Source organism: Momordica charantia, assembly GCF_013281855.1.
Source record: "Momordica charantia cultivar OHB3-1 chromosome 10 unlocalized genomic scaffold, Mcharantia_2.0 BLBB01000010.1, whole genome shotgun sequence".
NCBI lineage: Eukaryota > Viridiplantae > Streptophyta > Magnoliopsida > Cucurbitales > Cucurbitaceae > Momordica > Momordica charantia.
Genome location: NW_028275158.1, coordinates 730,963 through 751,251, shown reverse-complemented (window position 1 = coordinate 751,251; position 20,289 = coordinate 730,963). Strand labels below are relative to the sequence as shown.

At 35.1% G+C, this 20,289-nt stretch overlaps 4 protein-coding genes across 5 annotated transcripts; 1 reads left to right on the top strand and 3 right to left on the bottom strand.

Moving 5' to 3' along the window:
- Positions 1-153: 153 nt before the first annotated feature.
- On the bottom strand, positions 154-3,962 carry LOC111011665 (putative serine/threonine-protein kinase At1g01540). 2 transcript variants are annotated; one of them, XM_022285519.2, is made up of 7 exons: positions 3,109-3,961; positions 2,722-2,829; positions 2,486-2,611; positions 1,978-2,142; positions 1,780-1,897; positions 1,402-1,611; positions 154-323 (listed from the first exon to the last, which is right to left on the bottom strand). In XM_022285519.2, exons 1-7 carry the CDS (start codon positions 3,615-3,617, stop codon positions 276-278), a joined length of 1,284 nt encoding a protein of 427 aa, XP_022141211.1. In that variant the 5' UTR covers positions 3,618-3,961; the 3' UTR covers positions 154-275. The 2 variants fall into 2 exon arrangements, with proteins under 2 accessions (XP_022141211.1, XP_022141212.2); XM_022285520.2 differs by lacking the exon at positions 154-323 and having other exon boundaries at positions 340-1,611; positions 3,109-3,962.
- A 941-nt stretch (positions 3,963-4,903) lies between these two features.
- Positions 4,904-10,544, bottom strand: QC (glutaminyl cyclase). The gene is made up of 11 exons (XM_022285232.2): positions 10,132-10,544; positions 9,957-10,013; positions 9,263-9,298; positions 8,840-8,904; positions 8,237-8,300; positions 7,778-7,895; positions 7,443-7,540; positions 6,292-6,362; positions 6,164-6,191; positions 5,878-5,932; positions 4,904-5,366 (listed from the first exon to the last, which is right to left on the bottom strand). Exons 1-11 carry the CDS (start codon positions 10,402-10,404, stop codon positions 5,254-5,256), a joined length of 978 nt encoding a protein of 325 aa, XP_022140924.1. The 5' UTR covers positions 10,405-10,544; the 3' UTR covers positions 4,904-5,253.
- Positions 10,545-11,782: 1,238 nt separating this feature from the next.
- Positions 11,783-14,596, bottom strand: LOC111011602 (oligopeptide transporter 6-like). The gene is made up of 6 exons (XM_022285446.2): positions 14,013-14,596; positions 13,824-13,921; positions 13,154-13,723; positions 12,792-13,050; positions 12,510-12,692; positions 11,783-12,407 (listed from the first exon to the last, which is right to left on the bottom strand). The coding sequence occupies exons 1-6, from the start codon at positions 14,499-14,501 to the stop codon at positions 11,799-11,801; spliced, it is 2,208 nt and encodes a 735-aa protein (XP_022141138.2). The 5' UTR covers positions 14,502-14,596; the 3' UTR covers positions 11,783-11,798.
- A 2,841-nt stretch (positions 14,597-17,437) lies between these two features.
- LOC111011639 (heat shock protein 83) lies at positions 17,438-20,265 on the top strand. The gene is made up of 4 exons (XM_022285491.2): positions 17,438-17,692; positions 17,836-17,977; positions 18,076-18,356; positions 18,483-20,265. The coding sequence occupies exons 1-4, from the start codon at positions 17,555-17,557 to the stop codon at positions 20,037-20,039; spliced, it is 2,118 nt and encodes a 705-aa protein (XP_022141183.1). The 5' UTR covers positions 17,438-17,554; the 3' UTR covers positions 20,040-20,265.
- The last annotated feature ends 24 nt before the right edge of the window (positions 20,266-20,289 follow it).

Genomic DNA, 20,289 nt, shown 5'->3' with positions numbered 1-20,289 from the left:
ATGCATTAGGAATATATACAAGTGTAATGCAACATTTTTTTTTCTTTTCATTTATTATTATTTTTTTACAATAAATTATTTTCATTTCTATACATCTTATCCTTTTAAAATAATGATTAAAAAAGAACCTAAAAATCTAATACCTCAAATTCATTCCTCAACTGTAATTGACACTTATCTCTAATCGAGAGATCTTGAGTTTGAATCCCCACTCCACTTGTTATATTAAATAAATAAATAAAATAAAATAAAAAGCTCTAAATAGAATGCTTTAATCAAACACAACTTCGAGAGGAGGTCTCATTATCTCTGATCCGACAACCCTAAAATAAGCCAATGAAAATGAGAATTGAAGTGTTATTTTAATCTTTCTTACACACAAATGCATGTATGCATGCAAAATATATATACATATATATACACACACATAAAAGTTTCTCCTTTAATTTTCCCTCTCTCAATTTTTATTTCTTAGAATTAATTGGATCTAAACATAAGGCTATTTTATTTCCATATAATCTAAACGTGTTTATAAAATTGTATTAATTAGAGCATGTTGATCTAATAATTAAGGGTAGCCATTTAGCAGCCCATAATACTAAGATCTACCGATCAATTATCAAATATGGATTTGCATTGGAGGATCTACTATACACACAGTTTAAGCTTACAGGTCTAGGGCTCACAAATCTTTTCTTGAATTCATCGATCTTGATAAGTAATTTTCCAAGTCAAGATCGATGAGTGAAAGTCATAATATATAAAAAGGTTATATTGAATAAATTTTTCTATATATAGGAGCAAAAGATATTTTATTTGTTTCTCATATAATGTTTATGGAATTTTATTAATAATTGTAACCTATTTATTTTCTTGAGACCTATTTTGGACACTTTTTTTCCCTGGGATTGTAGTTCAATTGGTCAGAACACCACCCTGTCAAGGCCGAAGCTGCGGGTTCGAGCTCCGTTAGTCCCGATGGATACAAATAAAAAAATACATCAATTCAGCTCTTCCTTTCCTATGAAAGAGAGAACAAATAATATAACTTAATTTTATCCCAAACAAACGGGATCTCTCTTATTTTTTTTGAAGTTCGAACTCTCGTACCTATAAAAAAAAGTTGGTCCAGTACCTTTAATTTGTTATACATAAACATAAACATTCAGTTTGCCTATAATACTAAGGTCCATGGATCAAAAATGGGTTTGTGTGGGAAGATCTATTCTACACAAGGTGTGAACTTTCACGTCTAGGGCTTATAAAGCCTTTCTTGAATTCGTCGGTTTTAGTCGGAGATCCAGGAGTGAAAGTCATAATATATAAAATGTTAGAATGCAGAATTTTTGTATATTGTATGAGTGTGTGTGTATGCATATGAATATGCATGGAAATACTTACATCAGCGAGTAAAAGGTCGCGAGGCTCAAGCATAAGAAGGATTTGGGCCATACTGAGCCTGTGCTGTTCGTCTGGATCAAGGCAGCGAAGGGCAATTAAAAGCATCCGTTTGAGTTGCTTTGGGGATGGCTTTTCTTCCAATTTGGAATCCACTGTTTCAACTGCCTGTTGACTCCCAATCATGGATTTCACCCACTCTATCAGATATGGCTGCATTTTTCATCCAAAAACCTCCCTCAATCTCCATTTATATAACAATACATTTCCAATATAAAAATCTTCAATTTTATCCAACATATTACGAGTACCCAACAAGAAATTATCCAATCTACTAGATTTTGAGTTTGTTTTATATCAGAAAAGATCTATCATACATACTTGAGATTGGTTGCAGTCCACAGGAGCTCTTCCAGTTATCAACTCCATGAGAAGTATGCCAAAGCTGTAAATATCATTCCTTTCTGTAAATGGACTAGTTGACTCAAGGGATTCATTTCTGAGAGTATCAACAAATTTCCTTTGAATAAGTGAGCACACAAACATTTGTAGCAATGAAAAAAAGATGAGACTACTGACGTTTCTCCAACCAAATTAGGTCCTGACAAGTACTCCGGAGGGAAAACCTCGACGAGACCGAAATCGGAGATCTTGGGGTTCCAATTCTGATCAAGTAATATGCAGCTGGATCTTAACCTGCCATGGAGAATTTTCGGGTCCACATCTTCATGAAGATATGCTAATCTGCAGACGCACACATAGCTCCTTAGTGGTACTGAAATCTGCAGAGTACTCTGAGTAGAAGCCAGAAGGTAAACACGAGCTAACATATTGTGCATCAATATTTTAATAAATCAAAAGACACCTTGACATTGGTATAAAGAGGTGGTATGCTTTTGGATGTAAACAGAGTAAATATCCTAAAATATAAGAAAATGTGTAGACAATATGAAGATAAAATACTAATGTAAAGAAGGTTTATAACTTGTTATTTCCTAAATTCAAACATCAACACATCCATCAGATTTCCATAGATTTCGAGAGTTAGCATAACTTAGCATACACTAGGACGTATATATCATCTTACCCTTTGGCAATTCCTTGAATAATGCTCATCCTAATGGGCCATGACAGAGGGCTAAAGGGTTTCTGTGGGCATCCATGAAGCCATTGGTGCAGATTCCCATTTTCTACATTTTCATAAACAAACATCCTGGGCAAACAAAGTTATGAAGGTTTGCAATATCACATTCTGTAGTTATAATGGAAGACATTGGCATTCATCTAAAAGATCAGCCAAAAAAGGTAAAAGATGGATATTACCTATTATTAGCAGTTCCTTGAGTGTAGTATCCAAGCAACTTGACCAGATTTTTATGGCTAATATGCCGAATTCTCTCTGCTTCTCTGATGAATTCGTTGTCTCCGATACTGATAAATGAGAATTTAAATCAAAAGCTATTGTTGTTACATCGACATTAAACCTAAACTTAAATGGAGTACATTCTCTCTTCCGAAGGTCTCAACACATGAAATTGATATGAAATGAGAAGAAATCGACACTAACTCAAACTCTCTGCCAAGTTAGATTAGAGTAAATTTATACAAGAGCTATCTAATTTTGATGGATCAATGTTTTTAGAGATATTGAATCATTTATACAATATTACCGGATTATTTATGAGATTCAAGAACCGAAAAAGACCATACCTATTATTTGCATTGAATATCTTAACAGTCACTTTCGTACCATCAGCCAAATTTCCAAAGTAATCCACACCGTAATCTTCGATGTTAATGACATTCTCTTCGCTGAATTCATCGGTCGCCAACGCAATCTCTTCCAGCCCAAAGACGATCCTTCTCCTCTCATCCGTGACCGCCGCCGGCGAGTACCGGCCGCCAGAATAATCCAAATTTGTGACAATACTATTCTGAGTAGTCTCACTACCTTGCCGTGAAAACTGATCATCGGAACTCTTCTTTACATTCATCTCCATCACCGTTAATACTTCTCCCGACATCGCAGATTCGTGATCCTCAGCTCGACGATTCCGATTCCGCCTCCGCAGACGACAGTAGACATGACAAATGAAGGTACTAATCACAATTAAAAGAAGAAATACCAGAACGGAAGTTACAATCAGAACCCATAATTTCACTCCCAATGCGGTGCGGCTCGATAGCCATTTCTGAATAGAAGATAAGTTGAATGGCATGGCGTGAGAGAGAGAGAGAGAGAGATACAGATAGAACTATGAATTTTGGAGCGCTTCCATGGAAGAGGACGATACAGCATTTTTGAAGCAGAGGGTTTAGGGAAGGAAGTTAAGGTCGTCGCTAATCTGATCTCTTCGCGTAAGAATCTTTTGGTCACTAACTAACTTAGCTTAAGTAGCGGCAAATTCAAATCTGAGTGAAATATTTCGAGTACAATGGCGAGGGCCAATAGTTCTTTGACATTTGTCATGGAAGGTTAGCCACGTCAGACTGTTCTATGTTCTAAATAAAATTTTAATTTGAAATCATTTCTGAACCGTTCTTTATTTTGTTTTTTCTCGATATTTTTAATTTTCAAGATATTGATAAAATCAAATTATTTATATTAGTATCTTTTTTTAGTATTACAATTCTAACTTGAGGGTTGAGAGTTAAATTCAAACCTGAAGAGTGAGAGGTGAGAATTCAAAGAACAGTGAAAATTCAGAGATACATTTATTTTCTGGTATGTTTAGCACAAACATTTAAAAAATTAGGTTCATTGTTGAGCAGTAAGTTTATTCCGTGTAGTACGCCTATATATAATTAGTTAATAATGTGAAATCCATAGAATTATTCTATTAAAAATTTGGGCAGTAAATTTATTTCGTGTGGTAAGCCTATATATAATTATTTAATAATGTGAAATCCATAGAATTATTCTATTAAAAATTTGTGAAATTAATCAGATAAAAAAATTTGTGAAATTAATAAACTCTCTTTTTTTTTTAAGAAAAATTTAATAAATTGTTTTTTTTTACAATAAATTTAATAAATAGTTAAGAAATTTTAGTAGAGTTCATTGATAAAAAAAAAAGAATGTACTTTGTGATATTAATTTGTAGTAACTTTCATTTCTTAACTATTTAAAATAGTTAAGAAATGAAAGTTCGTACAAATTAATAACACAAAGTACAGAACTGTACTAAAACTTTAGTCTTTATATTTCTTTTTTTTTCCTTTAACTATATTATCCATTATTCAAAATGCAATAATTAAATCAAATTTTTAACGAAAAAGACTTCATCAGTTAGTTTTTAGTATTCAAAATTAAACCAGTACAGATAAAAAAAAAATATATGGCCTGAACATTGATATTGAATATAGATCACAATTTTTTCTCTCCAAATTTAATAGGTGGGATGAAAATTCAAATATTTTGTTTAGAGATAGAAGTAGAACTATGCTTAGGTCGAGAGATGACAATAAGAGTTAGAACCAACCTTGTCAAAATGAAATAAATGAGTAAATACGAATGACTGACCTTAGAATTTAGATATGTGACCATTAGAATACAACAAAAGTGACAGTGCTGTGTATTATGCCAAACTAAAAGCTTACATTAACTCCAAAGTCTACAGAGCTCAAAGGTTCCAAAAACACAAATCCTACAAGTATAACCTGCCTCTGTTTATCTAGTACTACATAACCTAAGCAATGCAAACAAGTGGTCCCTTAGGCTATCATCATCCCGAGCGCAGTCAGAAGATTACCTGAGAACGATGGAAAGAGAATTGAACTTCACGTATTTGTCGACTGCCTCAGGTGAACGTAGACCTTCTTGTTCATGGACATAACGATCTTGAGCAAAGCTTGTCAAAATGTTATTGGCGCTCGCAAGCAAAGCTGCTTTATCTTTTCATCACCATAATGTTCCTTCGACGGCTGCACTTTGATCTCAAAGAGCTTTGGCCATAGCTTTCCTGTCACTGAAAGAGAAGTAGGGAGAATAAACACAAGCTCATGTACTTCATGTATGGCAAACAATTCGAGTTCGAGTAAGCCAGAGAAGATACTGATACAAAGTAGAACTTGAACAGGTATTAAGAAAAGGGAAACTAAGAAAAACTTTGGAGCATCGGTCCAAAGATAAATATAGACAACCATCGTATTTAAGAAATTTGGAGTACTTTCACATTAAAAGCAAAGTTGGTTTACTAATCAAAGTGAAAACAAATACTTAAGATGACAACAGATTCATTGACAAGGCAGCGTAATAAACTCCAACTTTAGAGTGAACCCGAAAGTAAATAAACAGAGAATTATGTGCCGAATAGAAGTCCATGAACCCATCAATAGTGAGATGCGAACTTTTAAATACCAAGGAATTCTGTTCTGCACTCTCTTCTTAAAATTATATTTTTCCTTCTTAAATGAATAAGTTGACAATAATGAAGTAACGATGAACAATTAGAATATCAAAGATTCTTGGTTCCTTACCAAAAAGGCGATTCTTGCCACTATCCCATGCAATGCCGTTTAAAACATCAATTTTCTGTAAGCAAGAATGATCAGTACTACTACATTAGGCGATTGAAGACCTAGTCATGTCAACTGATACATTAAAAAAGGGGGAAAGAAACTAAAACGTTTCATGAATATTAGATTCCCTTGACAACTCGTCAAATGCATCATACAATAATATATAATATCACAAGATAAGTTTTCAAACGACGACCATAATCAGGCAGAAAAATAGCCATTTAATTCTGATTAAAGTTCTTACATATTGCCGATCTCGCACCAAATCCTGTCTGTAAAATGAAATATAAGAAAAGTAGGATTACAATGAGTTTCTACTGATGTTAAATTCATTAAAATTCTGCAAAACACAAACAGTATTAGAAGCAAAACCTTAAAGTTGGGAGGAGAATCCACCCAAGCACACTTCCATCTTGTATTGAGATTCTTATGATGCAATCACTCTACAGAATGGAACATTAAATCTTTAAACCGCCCAGAGAAAAATTAAGGCCAGCAAAAAAGTTATATATCTGATATTTCATAACATATCCACTCAGTTGAATAACATCACCTATTATGAAAAAAAGATTATTAAAATTTTGGTCAGCCAAGATTGTGCACCAGAGAACATAAGGCAGAAAAAACAAAGTCTTTCATATGGCAACTTTCAATATTACACTACGAAACGTTCAACTTAAAGACGCTGATAAATTGTAAATTTGATCAAAGGACGTCTTAACCTTTCAAGATGGCATTGGATATTGATATTGGAAGAAATATTTTAGTCAGGGCAGATTGCAGTAATGTCTATCATCCAAATCATGAAACTTCCACATATAACGTGTCAATAGTGCTACCCAAGTTTACTTCCCTCCAATCATTAGAAACCAACACAGTTAATCCAAAAGACAACTATAAAATCATGGGCAACAGTTTAGTGTTTGTTGGTAATTCAAAGGGACGTGCACTCACGATTTTGTTGGGATTTGGTGGTGTTGCTAGCAAAAGGGTGAAGACATTTTGGAAACACAAAGTTTCTATTCTTTGTTGGACCATTGGTTGGAAAGGAATAAGCAATCTTTAGAACAAAACTGAGATCTGGATGTTGTTTGATAGAGTTCTGTTTCTGTTATCACTTTTTGTTTGTAATAGAATGTAAGAGATTTTGGAATTACTTTACACTCCATTTTTCCTAGATCGGAAAATTTCTTAAGATTTTCTATAGTAGTTTTAGTTTGAGATTTCTCATCCACATCTATACTTGTAAATATTTTCACTCATTAATACGACTTTTTGTTTTCTATCAAAAGATAAATTAATAAAAGTGATCAAGAGAGCCAAATGAAAAAAATATGAACTTACAACACATGCCATTAGGTGGGGTATGAAAATTTCCAAAAGCAATTGTCAGGCTAACTACTAGGAAAGGTGAATCTAAGACTTCTTTAATTATTTTAAGACAAGAGAAACTTTAGAATGATAATTGGAAATTGGAACAAAAAAGACTCATTAAAAAGGAACAAATATCATGGAGAATATACCATCCAAACATTTGCCCAGATTTCACCATTGACAAATTCTAGCTCATTGAGGTTATACACCTCGTCTCCTTGATATTTCACAACCCATTTATTAATAACTGCATTAAGTGGAAAAATGGCCATGAGTGTAAAGTAACATGACAAAATTTTTGCTAAACCAAAACTTATGATAGTATTCGTTGCTTCAGTAAACAATTTTAGGTGATGAATATTTCATTGAGGCAGGATAGTTTAAAATCATTATCCCAGTTAGGAACAGAAAACACAAGCATTTAGGGTCATGGAATTTAATTGAGAATAGAACACCAGTTGTCACGTAAACAAGAAAGAGAAACCTTCAAATGTCTTGGGGTCAATTTGATACAATGTTGATGTCCCATCACTTCCAAACAGAACTTTTCCATCTGTTGCCAATCCCCAACCATCGGTCATTTGATGAGTGAATTCCTTAACCTGTGAAAATAAAAATAGCATTATATCTTTACATCTTATGACTTAATTTCAAAAATAAAGTTTTTGTAATTAACTTTTCAGCTAAAGACATTTAACATAGCCAACAGTAGAATTTAGGGCACCTCTCTACCTATCAATGGTTAGAATCCTGCGAGCAAAAGATCAATAAAAGTTATGAAATCATGTGAACCATTCAAGGATCCAGGAACTTAATTTCCTCTAACATTAACATTGGTAAGGAAAGGTATTATCTTCATTATTTTAACAATCTAATCATGAATCAAGCAGCCCACGAATCACAAAAAGAATGGAATAATGGGTATAAAGGGTGAAGCACAAACTTTGCTAAAATTGTCTTGGTCGTATATAAAACCAGTTTTCTTCAACCAAGTTACTTGAAACAGCCTACAAAAGAATATAGAAAGTGCTAATTAGCATAGTTGAGGACTTCTCAGGTATACTTTTAACTGCTATAATGTATAGAGATACATATGACATGGTGAAGTAACAACAGTCAACAGATAAGCTTTTGAGGATGGAAAAAGAATTGGACTGCATATAAATGCACAAGTTTTGTTTTCAATAACTGATTTCATGAGCAGACAAAAACACCAGATTAAATTCCTTGTTTTTATTGTAGAAAGGATTCATAGTTTCTTTCATTACAATTAATTGAAAGAAGTGACCATTTGGTTTCGTACTTTACTGGTCCATCCAAAATAGGAAATTCTACCAATGATGTATAAAGACCAAAAAATAACAATATATATGGGAGGAGAAGAGAACAAGTGGTAACCACTCGAGTGGTTCAGTAGATGAATGGAGGTCATACTTCTTTCATACAAAAATTACAAACGATATCTACTTGAGAATGAATTACCATTATCTTAATTGCTGAATCAGGGAATAAAAACAACACAATTAATATCTAAACCATCACGAACCTTTTCCCCAGACGTGTTAAGCCTTCCCCGAAGTAAGAGTAATCCATCTTGTGAAGAACCTCAACCTGTAGAGCCAAAAAAAAAAAAAGGAAGTTCTAGTTACAAATGTTTTTTTCATTAACACCCATTGCAGGAACTTTTTGTAAACCCCCTCAGCTCCTCCATAGGGTCGAGTCCTTACCATCCACCATACTTCTTTTGTTTATTAATAAAAGCTTGATTCCTATTTTTAAAAAATTTTCAATTTAAAATCAGTCCAAGGGTATATATCTTCATCTCTCTGTAACATCAGACCTAAAAACATTGGCAAAATAATTTTCAAAGATTTATTGATATAAAATTTGATCAAAAGGATTACATCAATACGTCAACAATGTGTCACTTTATTTTATTGCATGTGAAAAACTGAAAATGAAGAATTACCTTGCCAGTAGAGAGAGCTACTCTTCGAACAGATGACTGGAACAAAGAAGTAATTGAAAATCGTTATAAAAGTAGCAATAAAAAAATTTAAGGATTAAAAAACCAGTCATTCAATTCTCACCAACTAAATAAATAGATAACAAGTGACATTTAAATCATTCAGATAGCTAAAAATGTAATAATTTCCCAAACTAACAAAGAACGGATGGGAGGAAGCTACATTATAAACTTTTAAAATCCTTCCTCAAATTCTCATCCCTATCTATTTTAATGTAAAAGAATTGGAATTTCTAAAATAATATGAAAGAGAAAATGCTGGCATAAGGGTATGAATCCATATTCAAAATCATCAAAGCAATACCTAATTATGACCATTTCGGATATAGCTACAAAATAATAACATAATTAAAACAGTGGACAAAAAAAATCAAATAATATCATGCAGTTACCAGAGTACAGGAAACTACAAACATAGTATGCAAATCACAAAGTTGCCAACAACGCTGGGTGAAATGAAAATACACAGAAGCAATAGAGGATAATACAATTAATCGCACTTTGTAGCAATTGAGAAGATGCTGGCATAAAGGCAAGGCAAACAAAGAAAAAGAAACAGCGTTCGAGTAACAACAATCAATGAATAAAAGAAAGAAAAGTATTACGAGGCCAAGCATAATGCAAAACACAAATTCACCTCTCCGTATATGCCAGTTGACTCAAATAGGGTGTCATTTTCTGCATAAACCAGTCCCTGGGAAGCAAGAGATAGATGTATCAAAGTCTTATGAATTAGAAATTTGAATATAAAAACCTTCACACGTTCAATCAATGCGTTCCATAAATTTGAAATTGCTCAGAAATTGGCATACCTGAGTAAAGGCTTTAGGATCATGAGGAAACTCGTTTACCACCTCAATAGAGTAAATCTTTGGCGATCGAGCATCATATATGGCCGTTCTATGAAATACATTCAAAGAAATGCCGGATACCAGAACAACAAAGAAAATCAGACAAATCGAAACTAGCAGTGTAGTATTTCTAGAGGTAAGGAAACCTTGAGAAGAAGACCGAGGAGCCATGGCAGCATAGGGATTGTAGTTTGATCGCTTAGTCTGCCTCCTCTTCAGCGATCCGGCCGCCATGAGATGGCGGATTGTTCATAGAAAGCGAAGAAGACCTAGAGAAAATCTAATGGGTTTCCACCGATCGTCCATTGGAAAATTCTTTGCCACTCTTCTTGTCCGGTTGAGACTTTTGATTCAGATATGGAAAGTCCCAACCAACCTGAAAAAATAAATTAAAAAAATATATATTCTGACACGTTTGTTTCGTGAAGTTTTAATTAATTTGGTTCCTTTTTTTTTTTTATCTAAAATTTATAACAATTTTCATTTTTCTAAATATAATATAAGTGTAACTTGTTTTTTTATAGATTAAGTGTAACTAATCCCACAACATAAATTTAATATATATCGAAAATTTATAACAACTTTTCATTTTATTTTTCAAATAAAACGATTTCTTAGATTAAATGTGACTTTTACATATATACTCTCCAAAAGCAAAAAAAAGGAACTTTTATTAATATAGTTTTACATCATATTTGAGTTTGAGGTTGATTTAAGTTATTTCGTTTTCAAAATCAAGAATAAATCATAGCAACGTTTCAGAATTTAATTAATTCATAAGAACTGCAAGAAATTAACCTCGGTAATAAAGAATCCAATTTTTAAACCACAAGAAATTAATTTCGGCAAATAATTCTTTTTTGGTCCAATAAAAAAATAACAATAATAATAATTCTTTTACACGCAAGCACAGTCACTCGAATCCACCCATCTAAACAGACGGTGGCGATGTGCATGTATGCTAAGAGTTAAGTCGTCCCTAACAATGTAATAACATGAGGACTGGAAATTCGAAACACACGTTTGATCGAAAATACATGTTTTAATCCATTGAACTATATTCAAGTTGGTTAATTTATTTTTACTCTTGAAAGTGTAATTAAGCACAGAGGCATTATGAAGTAAAAGAAAAGTTAACTATCATGGGTGGCTCACACGTTTGATCGAAAATACATGTTTTAATCCATTGAACTATATTCAAGTTGGTTAATTTATTTTTACTCTTGGAAGTGTAATTAAGCACAGAGGCATTATGAAGTAAAAGAAAAGTTAACTATCATGGGTGACTCATTGGTACGAAAAAAAATGAATTTCAAAATTTGATGGGAGACTATGAACTATTTTTATAATATTTTTAGAAGAAATATCAAATATCTATTTTATTAGGGAGTGAAGTTTAAGGCATGAGATTTGGAAGTAAAATTTCATTATATTAATATTTTTAATTTGATAAACACACGTTTAAAAGAATCATCAGTGAAAATCAATCCTAAATCAACAGAGAAAGTCAGACCTAAATGATATATTTACAGGAGAGAGAGGAGTGAGAGAGCTTTCTAACAATAGAATTCCTAAAAAAAAAAAAAAAAAAAAGAGTTTATAGACACTTGCTAAGCTATGAAATTAAATCAAATAATTGGGCAGCCATCAACCATAACTCCCCTGGCAGTTGGGCAAGTGGCTAAGGGGCATCCGTCCACATTATTTCCCCACCAGTCAATTCCCTTTGATCCTAGTGTTAGAAATATCAATATTGTCATAAAGGCAGTTCCCGCGTCCAAACCGCCGGAGAGGATATAATTGTAGCGTCTCCACCATTGTGTCTTGTATCTGAAAAGGAAAAATCCAAATAGAAACCCACATATGAGCCAACTGGTGAAGTTAACGGCACTAGCGGGCGGCATCATCGCTGTAGCGCCCAATAGGACGGGCATGTGGATGAGGCGAATCCATGAATGCTTGGGGAACATCTTGTGTGCAATCCATACGAGCAGCGGGGCAATGGCTCCACCAATAAAGAACCAATTCACAGCTCCATATTCTCCAAGATTCCCGAAGATTCTGCGAGGCCCAACAAGCCCCCAAATGACTGAAGCATCGAAGAACACGCGATCCATCGGGCAAGTCCAGGGGCTGTTTGATGGCAGTAGGTTGGTGTCACAAAGGTTTTGAATTGATCCCATTAGCCACCAAGCAGTTGAAATGTATACCACCACGGCTATGATTGTTCCCACCATCTGCCACATAAGGTTGATTCATTACGAACATTAAAACACTTAACATACTTCATTCCATGAGGTATTATAATTTTAGACCAAGCTATAGAAAATAAAATTTACCTGAGTCATGAACATTGTTCTGGGTGGGATCTTCATGTAGTGACCAAGTTTAAAGTCGGACACAAATGTTAAAGCTTGTGTCATACTGATATATCCGAACACCTTGAAACACATGTTGGCGACCGGGCGCTCAGGATACGCATAGCCAATAATGTACTCTGTTATAATATTCAAACCAGGTGACTGCAAACAAAAAAGTCATTTGGACTTAGCGTGAGTAAGTCATCTCTTGAAAGCAAAGAGATGTGTAGTTTTGATTTAATTAGTGTTCCATGACTTTACCTGGTTTGTGGTAGCGGCAATGATGCCAATGGGAAGAGTGAAGAAGAAGGCAATGGCACAAGCTAGCAGAACACCCCACCAAGGCAATTGAAGGGATGCATTGTAATATTGACAAGCAAAAATAGAGAGACCAATGCTCAACACAAGGATGATGAGGAACCACCATGTAGGTACTTGTTTATAGGCTTTCATAAGCCTCGTATGTATGTCCATTTTCCTCTTCCCTCCAAAGGCGCTTTTGCTCTGGTTCCACAGTTCTCTGCAAGTATAGATCATGAATCAATTACCACCTGGTTGTTTTATCATTTCTTTATCAAACAAGGTCTAGACTATCTAGTTTTGAAGTTTGGTTGAGAATTTACCTTCCATTGAAGAGAAAGACATGAACAAGTGTAGCAGAAAGTGTGGCAAATCCAAGTCCGTAGGTCATTGCAAAGAAGGTACTGAGATTTACAGGCCCAGTTGTGCGGTAAACACCTCGATCAAGATGGAAATTTGAATTCACAATACTCGAGATGTTGTACTTGAGACCATTGGACATGAAAAGGCTGCTCGAATATATGGGGAACTTCTTTGCTCCATAAACATCGAACCAGTAGCAAAGGGGTGTCATCACATACATAACAAGAAAGAATCCCACAGCAATATTGGCAGTGGCAAACCAAGGACTAGCCAAGGGACTTCCAAGATAAGATGAAATTGTGGTCCAATCTACCCCAAATGCGCCAATTCCAAGGCCGCGCGTGCCAGAGCCCAGTTGATGAAGCAAAACAGACTTGGAATTAAACCAACACACCCAAGAGAAAGAGGTGAGCATAAAGAAAAGGTAGCCAGGAAGAACATAGTAAGCAAAGCTGCAAATCATTGCTAAAATGAAGAATTGGGTGATAGTGGTGCCGCGTTTCGGTCTCTTCTCCTTCTCGTGGAGTGCCCTGCAAGTCCCAAAGTTCCACTAGTTAGCAAACTTAACTATATGAATACAAAGAATAAAAAAATTCATTCAACTAAAACCATGGTAAGAAGACACGTCACCTAAACAATGAGACCTGAACCAAATTAGATGGCCACCACATTTCTCCTGGCTCAACCAGATATTTTCTGAAGATTCCAGCCCAGCCAAATCCAAGAATCTATGAAACAAGTAGAAACACAAATTATCAACATCAGAAAAATCAAACAGATACGAGAAACCGGCATTGGAAAAGGGAATAAAGAAGAAACCTGAGTGGTGAGCATAATAAGCAGGGCAGGAACGAAAGTGAGCTGCCTCTTGTAGAGGAGCTTAACAGCAGTCAAAATATGAGTAGCGTAAACAGAGCCAGCACCAGAATTGGCAAAAATAGTAATGAGAACATGTTCCTTAATGTTAAAGGGTCCAGGATTCATAGTGAACTCGAAGCGTGTGCCCTTGAAAAGGGGTCTCGTCGGTAGCGTCTTGGCCATCAAGTGGCCAATGGGAACCACAGCAATCTGGGCGGCAATGGAAGAAACCGACAAGGGGTTGGATCTGTACCAAAAGAACTGATTGACAAAGGAGAGTATGACACAGGAGGCAATCCCCAAGACCCACATTCTAAAGGTGAGAACCGGCAAGTTCGGGTCATCGGTCTTCGGCACTGTAATATCCACTTGCTTGATGGAGCACTCGTCATCGCCGGCAGCTGGAGCCGGCGGGTCGGCGCTGTGAATCTCTAAGACGGTAGTGGTCATGGTATTGGCAGTGGGTGGAAGAGTTTTGTTTTGTGTCGTGGAGTGTGAGGCAAGTGAGTGAGAAGCTCTTACTGCCTTTGGCTTTTTATAGAGAACACAAATCGAAACGTAGAATAAGAAGGAATTCCGAATTCGCATGAGAGTAGGACTTCTAGTGGGATTAGGATTTAGGAATTTCTGAGAATTCGTAATCCTAAATCCTAATATTTCCTGTCCTAATCAATTTCGAAACAGATAAATATAAAATAGTTTTTTAATAAAATAAAAATGTTAAACATTTGTCCAAAGTCTGAATCGCCTTGGGAAAATATGTTTCCTTTTTTTTTCTCTCTATAACCAGTTTATTTGGAATTTGGGTGATTGTTTGTGTTTTGAAAATTAGTTTATAAATTTTATTTTTCAAATTATTATGTATCTTTTGTAATTGTAAACACTGTAATCTCCATAAATATAGGAAAAGGAAAAGACCTTTTTTTTTTTGAGATATAAAAGGAAAAGATCTTGAAGCTCCAGATTAGGTATACTATATGTTATTCTTTTCCTTTGAAATGCGTGGGATCATTTGTTAAGGTTATAGTTTATTTGTTTTTTGTTTTAATTTTCTTTTTTTTAGAAATTTAAGCATTTAAAAAAATTACCGTTTGGTCTAGCCTAATTTTACTCTTTTGAAATAATTAAAAATAATAGAAATTAAAATTTGAATTTCGAATAAAGTTTTATTATAATTTCAAATTTAAAATATGCCAAAAACAAATTAAAAAAAGAAAAGATAAATTGGGGATTCTAAAGATCAAAATGAACTTTTTAAAAAGATTATATTTAATTAGGACCAAATTTGAATTAAACATCACAAAATCGAATTTATTTTTTGTTAACGTCATATTTTGAATTAAAAATAAAAAAATTAAACTTATTTGATTTAGATGTATTTAATTTTAAATCAGATTTCCTAAGTGGATAATTTCTGAACTTTTTTTTCAACTCACCTTCTCTCCTTTATTTATATATATATATATATAATATATACATGTATGAGCAATTTTGTGGGTATTCATGTTTGGGATTCTCAAAGGAAAAGATTTTGGTTCTAAATAAAAGAAATAAAGTTTTTATAGTAATAAAAGAAGATAAAGTTTAAGATTAATCAACAAAAAAAAAATACTCTTTTAAAAACTCCAATGACGAAAATGGGAGTCGATAACTTTCTAATACTATTAAGGTATAAATTTTTCAATGCCCCTCATGACATTCCTATTCGGTAGTTTATGTTGGAACTCACGATTTTTATTCAGAGGTAAGTGTCTTAATCAGTCGAGTTACGTTCAATTTTCAAGGTGCTAACACTTTGACTATTTCCAAATCAACTTTTTTCGGTCTATTTTATTTTTAATAAACTTTTTCTCTCAATTTTGTCCTCTTTTTTCAATTCATTTATAGTTATTTTTTTCTTATTCATTTATTATTATGACATTTTAAAATGAAATAAACATAAATTTTATCTTTTAATATATTGAAAATTTCCAATTAAGGTATTCGGTATAAAACAATTATTAAACTTCTGAAGGATTATCAACTTAAACACCAAAAATATATTTTACTCTTAAATTTTTAATGATAAATTGTAATTTAAGTTATTTTATTTTGATATATTCAACCAATTTTAATTGTTTCATGAAATTAATCTTAATTAAAATTTTGTAATTACATCAATTATATGAAACTATATATTTTATCTTTTCATGTGATTATATAGAAACATAGTGGGAGAGAAACTTTTATGTCAATTTTGTCCTTTTATTGCCTCTGTGGTAATTTTAGTCTTTTAAATACAAATCTCTCTCCAAATATTTTGTAGTTCACATATTCCAAATATTTTATGTTTATCTTTACAAATTATTCTCTTTTAAATCTCTCCCCTCTTTTTCAAGAGGGAAAAATTGTCCCTCCTGTCAAAGCAATCATAGTTTAACAGTAATTAACATATATCTCTAATAAAAGGTAACGAATCCGATCTCCGCCCGAAGTTGTACTAAAAAAAAAACTGTCTCCCCATCGCATCAAAATTTTATTTCTCCCTCTCATTCATTTTCATTATGATTAATTATATGTTTTCCCTCCCCGTCCATCCAGTTATCTCACAATTAAAAGGATAAAAGACTTTAAATATTTTTGCCCTCCAAGTATGAAGTAATAACAATTAATAATATATATGTAACAATAAAAATAGATAATTCTAACAAGACAATGTCACGAGTTACCACGATTTTTCTTTTAAGAAATTACGAGGAAAAGTTAAAATATGTTAATTTATTTCCAAAAAATAATTATAAAATTTATAAGTTCACCTTTAATTATAGTTAATAATAAAATTCCAAAGTTCTCAAGACTTTTAATAATTTTACAACCTTGATCCACTTCTACAACTATATAATACTTTCTTTCTTGTGCCTTGTCTATTGAATATTTTTTTCCCTCCTCTATCAATTTCTGTTTTCTAAAATTTATCAATCCATTGTATAGATGTTTTGGAGTGAGTTTAATTATGGTTGATAACATATAGTTTATTGAAACAATTCTAAAAATTATACAGGGTTGGAGTTTTATAAGTTAGTACTTACAAAAAAATTTAATTATTTAATATAAATGGCTAAATACATCATTAATTTTTATAAATTCGAAAGACTATTAATAATAAGTGATAAAAAAATGATTAAAAAAATTGCACGTGCGAAGTCTCGTGGAACATTCTAGACACGACGCCACAACGGAAGAACGTTCTCGATGTCGTTGTTCGCGAGCAAACCGTCAAGAGTAACCGATACGGCGCCGTTCCAATGCCAACCATTTCAACATGAAATATCAAAGCTCTCGAGAAACGTAGAAGGATCGAGACTCTCTTATTCTTCAGCTTCTACTATAAATACGACCATTTATTCTCACATAGGGCACCTTCGAGTTACAGTCGATCTTTGTGAATATTTTCATCTTCAAGCTCTTCGCGCTCTCGTAACTTCTTTTTCATCTGCTTAATCCCAGGGTTCTTTTCCATTCTAATGGCGGACGTGCAGATGGCTGATGCTGAGACCTTCGCCTTCCAGGCGGAAATCAATCAGCTTCTCAGTTTGATCATCAATACTTTCTACAGCAACAAGGAGATTTTCCTTCGAGAACTTATCAGCAATTCCTCCGACGTGAGTTATTGACTTCCTTCTCTGTTCTTGTGTCTCCTTCTATTATCCTGAATGTGTCGCGTAATGTTGTGCATTTCGAGTCGTGGATTGTTTTGTTTCTTAATCGATTGATGATTGACTGTTTTGGTTTTGATCATCTGTAGGCATTGGACAAGATTCGATACGAGAGCCTGACTGATAAGAGCAAACTTGATGCTCAACCGGAGCTTTTCATCAGACTTGTTCCGGACAAGGTCAATAAAACTCTCTCCATCATCGACAGCGGAGTCGGTATGACTAAAGCAGGTAAGGCTTCTTTCTGTTGAACTCTGGACACACGGAGAATGCGGTTGCGGTGTCGGGAACAAGGTCTTAATTGCTTTGAACTTGTTTCTTGAATCCAGATCTGGTGAATAACTTGGGAACCATTGCAAGGTCGGGGACGAAAGAGTTCATGGAGGCGTTGCAGGCCGGCGCTGACGTGAGCATGATTGGTCAATTCGGAGTCGGGTTCTATTCGGCTTACCTTGTGGCCGAAAAGGTGATTGTGACCACGAAACACAATGACGATGAGCAATACGTATGGGAATCGCAGGCCGGTGGTTCTTTCACCGTCACAAGGGATGTTAACGGCGAGCAACTCGGGAGGGGTACCGAGATCACGCTATTTCTTAAGGAGGACCAGGTAATGAAATCTTCAATATATAATTCGTTCGCTGACCTGTTCTTATAATTTGAAATGTGAAAATTGAATTTCAACAAACTTGGAGCGGTTGAGTGTGATTCTAATAGGAATGTACAAATTTTTCAGTTGGAGTATTTGGAAGAGAGGAGAATTAAGGACCTCGTGAAGAAGCACTCTGAGTTCATTAGCTATCCCATTTATCTCTGGACCGAGAAAACTACCGAGAAGGAGATCAGCGACGATGAGGATGATGAACCCAAGAAGGAGGAAGAAGGCAACGTTGAGGAGATAGACGAGGAAAAGGAGGCCGAGTCCAAGAAGAAGAAGAAGATCAAGGAGGTTTCTCACGAATGGCAACTCATTAACAAGCAGAAACCAATCTGGCTGCGCAAGCCTGAAGAAATTACAAAAGATGAGTATGCATCATTCTACAAAAGTTTGACAAACGATTGGGAGGATCACCTCGCCGTGAAGCACTTCTCTGTGGAGGGGCAGCTCGAGTTCAAGGCAATTCTCTTTGTTCCGAAGAGGGCTCCATTTGATCTTTTTGACAGCCGCAAGAAGATGAATAACATCAAGCTCTATGTCAGAAGAGTGTTCATCATGGACAACTGCGAGGAGCTGATTCCGGAGTACCTGGGTTTCGTGAAAGGTGTGGTGGATTCCGATGATTTGCCACTCAACATCTCACGTGAGATGCTGCAGCAGAACAAGATTCTGAAGGTGATAAGGAAGAACTTGGTCAAAAAGTGCATTGAGATGTTCAATGAGATCGCAGAGAACAAAGAGGACTACAACAAATTCTACGAATCTTTCTCTAAGAACTTGAAATTGGGTATCCACGAAGACAGCCAGAACAGAGCCAAATTGGCAGACTTGCTGCGATACCACTCCACAAAGAGCGGAGACGAAATGACGAGCTTGAAAGATTACGTCACCAGGATGAAGGAAGGTCAGAAGGACATTTACTACATCACTGGTGAGAGCAAAAAGGCAGTGGAGAATTCCCCCTTCTTAGAACGCCTGAAGAAGAAAGGCTACGAGGTGCTTTTCATGGTGGACGCCATTGATGAGTACGCCATTGGGCAACTGAAAGAGTACGAGGGCAAGAAGCTGGTCTCTGCCACCAAGGAAGGGCTGAAACTTGATGACGAGACAGAGGAAGAGAAGAAGAAAAAGGAGGAAAAGAAGAAGTCATTTGAGAGTCTATGCAAGACCATCAAGGACATTCTGGGGGACAAAGTAGAGAAGGTCATCGTCTCCGACAGAATTGTGGACTCCCCTTGCTGTTTGGTCACCGGAGAATACGGCTGGACGGCGAACATGGAGAGAATCATGAAGGCCCAAGCTCTGAGAGACAACAGCATGGGGGCTTACATGTCGAGCAAGAAGACAATGGAGATCAACCCAGATAATGGAATCATGGAGGAGCTGAGAAAAAGAGCCGAGGCAGATAAAAATGACAAATCTGTCAAGGATTTGGTCATGCTTCTCTTCGAAACTGCTCTGTTGACTTCTGGTTTCAGCCTCGATGATCCCAATACGTTCGCATCTCGAATCCACAGAATGCTGAAGCTTGGTCTGAGCATCGACGAGGAGGAGGAAGATGGAGGAGATGATGCGGACATGCCTGCTTTGGAGGAAGTCGGCGCTGAAGAGAGCAAAATGGAAGAAGTCGACTAAACTCTGCTTCTCTTCTTAATCTTCAGCTTCCAATTTGTGTAACGACGGTTCATTGTGTTGATATTGAGACGTCTGTGGAAGTGTGTGTCTGTGTCGAGTCATTGATTGATTAGCGTCAATGTCGGTTTTGGTTCCTCTTCCTGTTCTACATTCTCTTTTGTATTCAATGAACAAATGCGAGTGTGATACTTCAATGTATAAACGGGTGCTCTCCTTTTGTTGGTCATCTTCTGTATCCATCTTCTTCCTT

Bases quoted from the DNA above. Each gene is read 5' to 3' on its own strand.
- LOC111011665 (XM_022285520.2), bottom strand. From the start codon at position 3,617: ATGCCATTCAACTTATCTTCTATTCAGAAATGGCTATCGAGCCGCACC. The intron at 2,830-3,108 runs GTATGGTCTTTT...CTCATTTATCAG, and splicing joins ATATTCAATGCAAATAATAG to TATCGGAGACAACGAATTCA. The intron at 1,898-1,977 runs GTCAGTAGTCTC...TGATACTCTCAG, and splicing joins CCTAATTTGGTTGGAGAAAC to AAATGAATCCCTTGAGTCAA.
- QC (XM_022285232.2), bottom strand. From the start codon at position 10,404: ATGGCGGCCGGATCGCTGAAGAGGAGGCAGACTAAGCGATCAAACTAC. The intron at 10,014-10,131 runs GTATGCCAATTT...CTTGCTTCCCAG, and splicing joins ATCCTAAAGCCTTTACTCAG to GGACTGGTTTATGCAGAAAA. The intron at 9,299-9,956 runs GTGAATTTGTGT...TCTTTGTTCCAG, and splicing joins CAACTGGCATATACGGAGAG to TCATCTGTTCGAAGAGTAGC.
- LOC111011602 (XM_022285446.2), bottom strand. From the start codon at position 14,501: ATGACCACTACCGTCTTAGAGATTCACAGCGCCGACCCGCCGGCTCCA. The intron at 13,922-14,012 runs GTTTCTTCTTTA...CTTGTTTCATAG, and splicing joins TTATTATGCTCACCACTCAG to ATTCTTGGATTTGGCTGGGC. The intron at 13,051-13,153 runs GTAAATTCTCAA...CTATACTTGCAG, and splicing joins GTCTTTCTCTTCAATGGAAG to AGAACTGTGGAACCAGAGCA.
- LOC111011639 (XM_022285491.2), top strand. From the start codon at position 17,555: ATGGCGGACGTGCAGATGGCTGATGCTGAGACCTTCGCCTTCCAGGCG. The intron at 17,978-18,075 runs GTAAGGCTTCTT...TCTTGAATCCAG, and splicing joins AGTCGGTATGACTAAAGCAG to ATCTGGTGAATAACTTGGGA. The intron at 18,357-18,482 runs GTAATGAAATCT...CAAATTTTTCAG, and splicing joins TATTTCTTAAGGAGGACCAG to TTGGAGTATTTGGAAGAGAG.